General features: G+C 39.7%; 1 protein-coding gene across 8 annotated transcripts in view; it reads left to right on the top strand.

The window, feature by feature from the left end:
• TRIM2 (tripartite motif containing 2) overlaps positions 1 to 12,160 on the top strand; it is a 154,635-nt gene that overhangs the window by 26,770 nt on the left and 115,705 nt on the right. For all 8 annotated transcript variants that reach the window (XM_085864519.1, XM_085864518.1, XM_085864520.1 and 5 more), the window contains one exon: positions 8,369 to 8,550. In XM_085864519.1, the coding sequence (XP_085720645.1) occupies positions 8,396 to 8,550 (155 nt within the window). In that variant the 5' untranslated portion in view covers positions 8,369 to 8,395. Of the gene's footprint in view, positions 1 to 8,368; positions 8,551 to 12,160 lie in introns of those variants that run through there.

Genomic DNA, 12,160 nt, shown 5'->3' on the forward strand with positions numbered 1-12,160 from the left:
ACACGTCTTCTCTCGTGTTGTTAATGTATATACATTGATAACATTTTAAAAATGCTAAAAAAAAAAAATGCATGACTGTGTTATAAAAGGTGAAATATTTAGGCCTGTTGGGATTTTCAGAATGTGTTAAAATCTTTAGTGCTCAGGATTTCTGCCTCTGAGCCTTAAAATCTGTTATTGGGTTGAAAAAGCATAAAATTGTGCTTTCTATTGTATTATTTTTCTGTTTTTCGTTTTTTGTTTTTGTTTTGTCTCGTGTGTAATGCCTATATGGCAGAACTTCGACATGTATTGAAAGAGATTTCAGTCCACAATGGGCAAAGTAACTTGGTACATGAGATTCAAACTTGAGGTGAAGGAGTTGGAGAAGACCACAGCAAGATGGAAAACTACAATTGGAAGAATGGTGTTAGCAGCGAGATTTTCTGTTTAGGAAGTAATGGGAATCATTTCTGGTGCAAAGGGGGTGTTTCCAGGATGATGGCCGTTGGCTAAACAGAAAGGGAGTAACTAGGTTTGCAGTGGTAATTGAGGATGGAATTAAATGTTTGCACGCTGAATTTTTTTCCAGTTTTCTGTACAATGCGAAAATATGGTATTCTTCAGGTTTTCTGAATTCTCTGGATAAAACATCTGTATTGTTTAGGAGGCAACCACATGAACGAACAATACAAATTGTTGAACAAGGATGCAAACCACGATCGTGGCCAACAGCACCAAAACAATTAAGACTTGTTTCGACAAGAGGAGGTTGTAGAGGCTATCACTGATGGAACTACAGCAGCCAACATGATTGTTTCGGCCAGTCAGCAAAAAATAATCTGTAAATGAAAGGAGCCCAGTTTTGAGTTTCTGCTGTCATACAATAACACAAAAGTTGGAAAGCTAATAATCGATTTACTTGGGAAAAAAAAAATCATTCCTTTAATCACACCAGAAACATTTCGGGACCATCGGCAAGTCATTGTCCCTCCCCCTCCCCTCCCCAGCTCATGGGGTTGGGGGTTTTGGGTGGGAGTTTTTTTTTTTAATGATTTTTTTCTTTGTGCCTGATCCTGCGTATTACCAACGCATATGCAAAATTTGGTGGAGATCAGGCCGGCCTTTAAAAAAACAAGGACAAATGTGTCCAAGAGCCGCGTCCTAAAGGTTTTGTCTTCACCAGAAGAAGAAGAACAACAACAACAACGCGGAGCTCTCTTAGAGCCAGCGTTCGCAACACGACGCGGCTAAAATTCATTACAGAAAGTCGAAACAGCATTTTGAGCACAATAACAATAACAACAACTTCCGATATTTCGTCACGTGCCTCGATGGAGCCAATAGCAAGACCCGTCATGGAGGCTCCTCATTCATGGCGAGAAAATAGTGTGTTTACGAAATTACAACACATTAAATGGAATAATCTTTAAATAGTAACGTGAACTTTTCGAAACTTTAAAGCGAATGTCCGAATATATTTAAAAGTTCATGATAGACGCTCTCAAAAGGAACCCTCAATGCGAGGATGTGTACAGGTGTTTAGTATTTAAGGAGATCCGGATCCTGTATATAAAAGAGCTGCGTCCTAAAGGTTTTGTCTTCACCAGAAGAAGAAGCAGGAGAACAAGAAGAATGAGAAGAAGAAGAACAATAAGAAGAACAACGCGGAGCTCTCTTAGAGCCAGTGTTCGCTGTGCAAGACGCAGCTAAAATTTTTCCTATCATTTTCAGATGAACAGTGCCGATAGGAAGTTGACACCACCTTTCAAAATGTTCACCTTTTTTTTCTGGAATTAAGTTACACTGAACAAAAATATAAACGCACCAAGCGATTGTTACTATTTTACCTCGAACTCATTAATACTAAATCTTCATAACAATTTGGTTATAGAATCCATGACAATTGAGCATTAAATTTCAAAGAGTTCCTTGAGAATTCTGGCGACAGTCTTTGCGCTACAACAGCCGACACAACCGAGGTGTCACTGTCAGAGTTCACACAGTCAGTAGCGGGTGTGTCCACCGTTGGCGTCGCGCAGAGCGGTGCATCTCCGGCGCATGGACATCACCAGATTATCGCCTGCCCCAGTTATGCAGCCCGACAGTCTCATCGGCAGTCCTCGTGGCTGGTCGGAGTCGATCCAGGAGATGTTGCAGCCTCATGTGACGATCCTGACCGGCGGTGGTCACACGTGGTCGCCGGGCATGTGGGCGGTTCACGGTGCTTCCAGTCTCTCTGAGGCGCGTTCTCAGGCGGCTAATGGTGGAGTGGTGGACATTGAAGTGTGCTGCAACGGCCCGTACTGACGTCCCAGCATTCAGCATGCCAATGGCACGCTCCCTCAAGATTTGTGACATCTGTGGCATGTTGACATTTGGCACCAGTCCACATTTTGGGGAGGCCTTTTATAGGGCAAGCTATAGGGAGTGTTTGTGTCCTGGTCACGCTCACTGACCATCACTCTGTCAAGCCCCATGGTGCTCATGGGAAGGATTACTCAACGTGTGAGTCCACACACTCAGAGTGGTCAATTTCAATGGGAACATCTGTCTTGAGCAAAACAAAGGAACCATTGCTCAAACATATCATCGGTTTGACCATTTTCCCATAATGGCAATCTTGACTTAGATATTTAGGTTGGTGCGTTTATATTTTTGTTCAGTATACATGAAATCAGACTTTTTCCACCTTTATTTACACATCGCAACCCACAACTTCCAAGTGAAAAACAAATTCTACAAATTTTGAAAATTAGTTTTAAAATGCAAAACTAGAATATCTTGGTTGGATAAGTGTCCACCCCCATGAGTTAATACTTGTTTGAAACACCTTTGACAGCAATTACAGTTGAGTCTGTCGCGATAGGTCTCTACCAGCTTTGCACACCTTGATTGGGCAATATTTGCCCATTCTTCTGTACAAAACTGTTCAAGCCCAGTGAAGTTGTGTGGGGAGCGTTGATGGACAGAAATCTTCAAGTCATGCCACAGATTTTTCGAATGCATTTATGTCGGGGCTCTGACTGGGCCACTCAAGAACATTTATCTTTTTGTTCCTTAGCCACTCCAGTGGAGCTGTGGCTGTGTGCTTCGGGTCGTTGTCATGGTGAAAGGTGAACTTCCGTCCCAATTTTAGCTTTCTTGCAGAGGGCAGCAGGTTTTCCTCTCAGATTTTTCTGTATTTTACTCCATCCATTTTCCCTTCTGTCCTGACAAGTGCCCCAGTCCATGCTGCTGAGAAACATCCCCATAACATGATGCTGCCACCACCATGCTTCACAGAAGGGATGGTGTTCTTTGGGTGATGTGCTGTGTTGGGTTTGCGCCAAATGTAACATTTTACATTTAGGCCAAAAATCTCCATCTTGGTTTCGTCGGACCACAAAACCTTTTGCCACATGGCTTGAGAATCTCTGGAGTGGTTTTTCGCATCCATCAAACGGGCCTCAAGGTGGGCTTTTTTGAGTAATGTCTTCCTTCTTGCTACACCATTCTACAGGCCAGACTTGTGGAGTGTTTAGGGCATTGTTGTCACATGCACACAGTGACCTGTCTTTGCCATAAAAGCAAGTAGCTCTTTCAAAGTTGCCATTGGCTTCTTGGTGGCCTCTTTCATCAGTCTCCTCCTTGCTTAGTCATCCAGTTTTGAGGGACGGCCTTGTTGTGTTCACTGACAATACGAGAAGAAGACACGAGGCCAGGAGTGCAAGCAAGCATGAAGTCTTTATTCCAGGAAACGTAAGCACACAGGAACACCGCCCAGCAGGCGGAGCATAATATCAAACACCCAATCACCTGATTCCAAACATCCTATCTACATACAGCACATTTCCTCCCCCTCTAAATGGCTAAAGTTTACAGACAAAATCCTCCAAATACTGATGATGCTTTCGGAGCCGTACAGGTGGAACAGGACAGCTAGGAGACGTAGAAACAGATTCTTCGTGATTTGGTAGGGGTGACATACCAGTAGGACTCATCACATCTTTAGCGTCAAGATCATCAGTTAGAAAAACTTGTTCATTTTCTCTGTTCATAACGGACTCAGAAGAACACCTTGGACCAACTAACCCAGTTGGAGCCGGCATGTCTGGCACTGACGATTCAACAGAAACCTGAGGTGGTGACGCAACACGTTCCGAATCAATGATACCTGGTGCTGATGGTGATGCTGAAATATTTTTCTTCACAGCACTATAGCTGACAATATTCTTCAAATGATAATCCAGATAATTTCATATCCAACAATTCGCACTGTCTGAAAGCAGAATCAGAACATCTCGCTTTGGAATCAAATCAGCAAATGATAATTCGGATGTTAGGAGGAATTGAAATGATGATTTGGATGCAATGAGGAATTTAGATGATAATTTGGATGTTATGAGGAATTTAGATGAGAATTCGGATGGTATGAGGAATTCAAATGATAATTTGGATGTTATATAGAATTCAAATGATGATGTGGATGTTGTATAGAATTTAAATGATGATGTGGATGTTATATAGACTTCAAATGATGATTTGGATGTTATGTCGAATTCAAATGATGATTTGGATGTTACATTGAATCCAAATGATGATTTGGATGTTATACAGAATTCAAATGATGACTCGGATTTATGTAGAATTCAAATGATGATTCGGATGTTATGTAGAATTCAAATGATGATTCGGATGTTATGTAGAATTCAAATGATGATTCGGATGTAATGTAGAATTCAAATGATGATTCGGATGTAATGGAGAATTCAAATGATTATTCGGATGTAATGTAGAATTCAAATGATGATTCGGATGTTATGTAGAATTCAAATGATAATTTGGATGTTATGTAGAATCCAAATGATGATTCGGATGTTGTATGGAATTCAAATGATGATTTGGATGTTACATTGAATCCAAATGACGATTCTGATGTTATATGGAATTCAAATGATGATTCGGATGTTATATAGAATTCAAATCATGATTTGGATGTTATGTAGAATTCAAATGATGATTCGGATGTAATATAGAATTCAAATGATGATTCGGATGTAATATAGAATTCAAATGATGATTCGGTGTTATATAGAATACAAATGATGATTCGGATGTGGTATCTATAGAATTCAAATGATGATTTGGATGTGATGTAGAATTCGGATGTTATATGGTTTTCAAAATGATGATTCGGTTGTTATATAGAATTCAAATGATGATTCGGATGTAATGGAGAATTCAAATGATTATTCGGATGTAATGTAGAATTCAAATGATGATTCGGATGTTATGTAGAATTCAAATGATAATTTGGATGTTATGTAGAATCCAAATGATGATTCGGATGTTGTATGGAATTCAAATGATGATTTGGATGTTACATTGAATCCAAATGACGATTCTGATGTTATATGGAATTCAAATGATGATTCGGATGTTATATAGAATTCAAATCATGATTTGGATGTTATGTAGAATTCAAATGATGATTCGGATGTAATATAGAATTCAAATGATGATTCGGATGTAATATAGAATTCAAATGATGATTCGGTGTTATATAGAATACAAATGATGATTCGGATGTGGTATCTATAGAATTCAAATGATGATTTGGATGTGATGTAGAATTCGGATGTTATATGGTTTTCAAAATGATGATTCGGTTGTTATATAGAATTCAAATGATGATTCGGATGTAATATAGAATTCAAATGATGATTGGGATGTTATATACAATTCAAATGATTATTCGGATGTTATATAGAATCCAAATGATGATTCGGATGTTGTATGGGATTCAAATGATGATTCGGATGTTATGTAGAATTCAAATGATGATTCGGATGTTATGTAGAATTCAAATGATGATTCGGATGTTATCTAAAATTCAAATGATGATTCGGATGTTATATCTAATTCAAATTATGATTTGGATGTTGTATGGAATTCAATGATGATTCAGATGTTATGTAGAATTCAAATGATGATTCGGATGTTGTATATAATTCAAATGATGATTCGGATGCTATGTAGATAATTCAAATGATGATTGGGATGTTATATACAATTCAAATGATTATTCGGATGTTATATAGAATCCAAATGATGATTTGGATGTTGTATGGGATTCAAATGATGATTCGGATGTTATGTAGAATTCAAATGATGATTCGGATGTTATGTAGAATTCAAATGATGATTCGGATGTTATCTAGAATTCAAATGATGATTCGGATGTTATATCGAATTCAAATTATGATTTGGATGTTGTATGGAATTCAATGATTATTCAGATGTTATGTAGAATTAAAATGATGATTCGGATGTTGTATATAATTCAGATGCTATGTAGATAATTCAAATGATGATTTGGATGTTACGTACAATTCAAATTATGATTTGGATGTTGTATGGAATTCAAATGATGATTTGGATGTTATGTAGAATTCAAATGATGATTTGGATGTTACGTAGAATTCAAATGATGATTCGGTGTTATATAGAATTCAAATGATGATTTGGATGTTACCTGGAATCCAAATGATGATTCGGATGTGGTATCTATAGAATTCAAATGATGATTCGGTGTTATATAGAATTCAAATGATGATTTGGATGTTACCTGGAATTAAAATGATGATTTGGATGTTATATAGAATTCAAATGATGATTTGGATGTTACCTTTAATCCAAATGATGATTCGGATGTGGTATCTATAGAATTCAAATGATGATTCGGATGTTATATAGAATTCAAATGATGATTCGGTGTTATATAGAATTCAAATGATGATTTGGATGTTACCTGGAATTAAAATGATGATTCGGATGTTATATAGAATTCAAATGATGATTTGGATGTTATATAGAATTCAAATGATGATGTGGATGTTATATAGAATTCAAATGAGGATTTGGATGTTATGTAGAATTCAAATGGTATTCGGATGTTGTATAGAATTCAAATGATTCGGATGTCATATAGAATTCAAATGATGATTCAGATGTTACATTGAATCCAAATGATGATTCGGATGTTGTATGGGATTCAAATGATGATTCGGATTTTATCTTGAATTCAAATGATGATTCTGATGTTATATGGAATTCAAATGATGATTCTGATGTTATATAGAATTCAAATGATGATTTGGATGTTATATAGAATTCAAATTGTGATTTGGATGTTGTATGGCATTCAAATGATGATTCGGATGTTATTTGGAATTCAAATGATAATTTGGATGTGACATAGAATTCAAATTATGTTTTGGATGTTGTATATAATTCGAATGATGATTTGGATGTTACGTAGAATTCAAATTATGATTTGGATGTTGTATGGAATTCAAATGATGATTCGGATGTTATCTAGAATTCAAATGATGATTTGGATGTTGTATATAATTCGAATGATGATTCGGATGTTATGTAGAATTGAAATGATGATTTGGATGTTACGTAGAATTCAAATTATGATTTGGATGTTGTATGGAATTCAAATGATTCGGATGTTATGTAGAATTCAAATGATGATTTGGATGTTACGTAGCATTCAAATGATGATTCGGTTGTAATATAGAATTCAAATGATGATTCGATGTTATATAGAATTCAAATGATTATTTGGATGTTACCGAGAATCCAAATGATGATTTGGATGTGGTATCTGTAGAATTCAAATGATGATTTGGATGCTATATAGAATTCAAATGATGATTCGGGTGTGATATGGAATTCAAATGATGATTCGGATGTTATATGGAATTCAAATGATGATTCGGATGTTATATGGAATTCAAATGATGATTCGGATGTTATATGGAATTCAAATGATGATTCGGATGTTATATTGAATTCAAATGATAATTTGGATGTTATCTAGAATTCAAATGATGATTCGTATGTTATATGGAATTCAAATGATGATTTGTTGTTGTATATATATTTCGGATGTGGTATCTTTCGAATTCAAATGATGATTTGGATGTGATGTAAAATTCAAATGATGATGCGGGTGTTATATAGAATTCAAATGATGATTCGGATGTTATATAGAATTCAAATGATGATTTGGATGCTATATAGAATTCAAATGATGATTCGGGTGTTATATGGAATTCAAATGATGATTTGGATGCTATATAGAATTCAAATGATGATTTGGGTGTTATATGGAATTCAAATGATGATTCGGATGTTATATAGGATTCAAATAATGATTTGGATGTAATGTAGAATTCGGATGTGATGAGTAACCGCTGATGACGATACTGGGAATGGATCTTGAACTGACTCGATGATGATCACCAGCATGCTGTTTAATTTTTTTTCTTCTTATATTGCCTCTTTCTGAAGTGTTACCGGGTTTGCTTTTTCTCACCTTGTGGACACCTGGTAGGCTGGGATGCTGCCTGCTTGACAGAGGATGGCTAGCAGTGAGAGCGAGCCTGATACTGTTGCACCTGGAGGAGCAAGTCCTGTTGTACGTCAGATAGATAAGCAGTTCCTGATCTGTAGCATTTGCCTTGAGCGTTACACAAATCCCAAGGTGCTGCCTTGTCTGCATACCTTCTGTGAGAGGTGAGTAGTTATTCATAGACCTTTCTTGCCTTCACGCGCTTGGGCATTGTTTTTCCTTGCATGTCATTGTCAGAGCCACGGTTCATCACCTGAGCCTTGTGCTCACATGTGGTATTTAGATGAGATATTAAGTATTTAGATACATGTTGTTTCAGAACAAGGTTGATCATGAAAAGTTTTCTTACTAGTTTGCAGCAAAGCCAATGACTTTTATCATTATAACTGCAGAGCAGCCTCAAATCTTCACCTGCATAAGAAACCGTTTTAAAAGTTCAAAAAGTTTGAGCAGTTTCACAAATGTAATGTTGTAGGCCGGGGTTCGGTGGCGATAAACAAACACTAGGTTGAGCAGTAGAGCCGTCTCCCACCGAACACCCGGAATTTAGATCGTGACCCTCGGATAACTCCAAAGGTCACGGGTCCCTTCGCAGACCGTGGACGCCAATATTTAACCGCGTGGCGTAGGGTTAATTGTCTCGATCTCTAATATACCTAAATAACCACGCAGTCTAGCTATTTCAGACTTTGTCCGAACAGAGTCGCTGTTACCGACTCGGATCCGACGTACAACTGAGCGGAAGTTACTAAAGCCGTGCCTGATCAAATGAACAATTTACGGCACCGACGGCTTCACTAATTCTCAATACGCACCGTGCTGGGTCAATGGGAGAAAGCACAGAAAACGAGCTGGTACATTTAACAGGGGTTTATTACAAACTAGAACGGGCACTCATAGAGCGCATACCTTCGCCGCCACTACTTTTTTTGTTCTTGGTATGAGTGTGGGGAACTGGTTTCATATGAATGGTCTTATGACACAAACCACATATCTATAATGTCATGACCCCCCCGACTTTCGGGGGCTACGGACTAAACAACAACCAACTCACGTCGTTTTGGCGAGTCTTCACTCGCAAGCTCAGTGAATACAACGTTTCAACAAGCGAAGGTAATCTCGTTTGATGCTGGTTTCATGCAAATCGAATAAGAATTGACTGAGTTATGCAGAAAACCACATATTTTTCAAGGGCGTGACCCCCCCCCCCCGACATTTTACCCCAACCGGTGACATGTGTTATGACGTCATTGCGTCACAAGATTGGGCATTAAATTCTGAACATTTTGGTGCTGGGTTCATGTAAAGCGGACAAGAATTGACCGCGTTATGACAAAAACCGCATATTTTTCAAGGTCGTGACCCCCCTGACCTTTGACCCCTAACCGGTAACAAGAGTATGGGCGTCATTGTGTCATATTGCATATCACAAGATGAGGCGTTGAATTCTGAACATTTTGGCGTTAGTTGCATGCAAATTGAATAAAAATTGATCGTGTTATCGTAAAAAGACGATTTTGACCTTTTCTTGACCTTGACCTTTGACCCGAACGATCCCAAAATCTAATCGAATGCTTCCTGGCTAATAACCAATCATCCCACCAAATTTCATGCAATTCGGTTTAATACTTTTTGAGTTATAAGAATCACAAGATTACAAATAAATAAATAAATACACGCCGACCAAAACATAACCTTTCGCAGAATGCGAAGGTAACAATAATTGGGGAGGGGAGCACACAAAGAGCAGAGTTATCCGAATAAAAGAAATTCAGGCAATTTACAATAAGCGAAAAGCACTTAACAGTTCTACTTAAAAGACTGGTGCCACACACACACACACACACACACACACACACACACACACACACACACACACACACACACACACACACACACACACACACACACACACACGGACCCCGTGGGCCTTTATTCGGTAGAGCCTGGCCGGGGTACCTTCCTGCCTCGTGCGGTCACACCGACTCCAAACCACCACAGTGGGACTCGGGCCCACAACCCGAAGTCCACGGCCCACGATCCTGGCTGCTCGGTCACCAGACTTGCCCTCCAATGGACCGCAGACCGCTCGAACTACGCCTACCACTGTCTGCAGTCCTCTTGTCTTTTTTTCACCAACAACGCCTCAGTGCATCTCTTGAGGTCCGAGCGATTTCTTCTCTCACCACTCGCCCCCTGATTGGACAGTGCGTCTCGGGGGGGGGGGGTGTCGAGGCGTCTCAGAGGCCCACCCCCCGAAGAGGCTCCGTAGTAGCTGGCCTCCCACTGGCTGGGGTGTGCGTGTGATGCTCGCCCTTGGCTCATTGGGCAGAGGAAACACTCCATGCCCTTTTTTGGAGCGGGGCTCCGATCTGAGGCGATGGAAGCCCCGCCCACGTCTGTGCTCGGCACACATGCGCGTGAGGAAGGCCGATGGTGGCAGGAGCGAAGGAGGGATGTTGTTGTTGTAGTTGATGTATAAAAACCTAACTAAAAATTACTCGTAGCGCACACACGAAATTCCCATTAGACAGGAGGGATTCTAACTATAAACACATTCTTATCGAAATAACTAAGCTTAGTGACTGCTGTCTGTTTGTGTGCAAATGGCTGCCAGATTCGTAACAATATGACAAAGTGTATCAGCAATGCTGAGCCTCGTCGGGGTATTTGGCGACATCAAATATTGGGGGCGAGGGGAGGGTGCTGTATTAATTTATTTGCGCATGCACGCACGCACGCCAATCTCCTGTTTTGCTGCTATTAATGGCTATGCGACCTCTCAAAGGGAGGAGGGGGCAGGGCAAAGTTAGAGCTCAATACAGAGGTACTCAGTGTGGAGCTGGTCTGCAATTTTGGACAGCCACATCAGCTCGACTGCAGAACCATCTCAGGCAAGATGTGCACGGGATTGCTCCATGTTGTTCACTAGCAGCTTTCTGTCTCTCAACGATGCATTTGTGCCATTTCTTGTCACTCTACCTGCTGAAGGTTCTATTCGATTCATGGCATTTAACTAGTCTTCGTATTTTTGTTATAGTTTAGCTTAGCTGGGGGTTCCCTTCACAGATTAATCGGAGGAGTGCCGTCTTCCTCTTGATGTGCATCTCTCTTGGTGCCACTCATCTTCTGAGATAATGACCTCGTTCAAATCTCTTCTGACCACATATTTCAATCTCTTCCTTGGACCTCTCCTTGGATGTGGTTTCAGGTAGCCAGCCGAAGAGGATCCTCTTTGGAGTGCAGTAGTCTGCCATCCAAGCAACATGTCCCGGCCATTCAATGCGATGTTTCATCGCCTTCACCATTGCAGGTTCAAGATCAGCCCAACACGTCTTGATCTCCTGTGAGGTGACGTGATGTGATGCAGCCACTGCTGTTTACATGATATTCAAGGATATGACGTGCACATCTGTTATGGAAGTTCAGTTTCACAAGTTTCCTGAAATGAGTCCAGCACTCAGATCCATAAAGGAGAACCGACAGTTCACATGTTTGATACACCTGTTTGTTTGGTGTTCTCAGGTCCTTATCTGAAAATACCAATTTACGTGAGGCACCAAAGGCTTGTGAATAAAAGGATTGCACGGGCTTCACATCGGCACACATTCTGTGAGATGATGCTATCACTGCCCCCAAGATATGGAAATTCACTTTCAGCCTCAATTTCTTAATTCCCCATTTGCATGGTGCTGATATCCTCCTCTGCCACCTCCCAACCAGTTACGAATTAGTGCGTCAGCTTCATCTTTGGAATGTGACCACAGAGGCAGA

The sequence above is a fragment of the Eptatretus burgeri genome, chromosome 18 (genome assembly GCF_056783735.1).
Source record: "Eptatretus burgeri isolate ZD-2024b chromosome 18, Ebu_testis_v1, whole genome shotgun sequence".
NCBI lineage: Eukaryota > Metazoa > Chordata > Myxini > Myxiniformes > Myxinidae > Eptatretus > Eptatretus burgeri.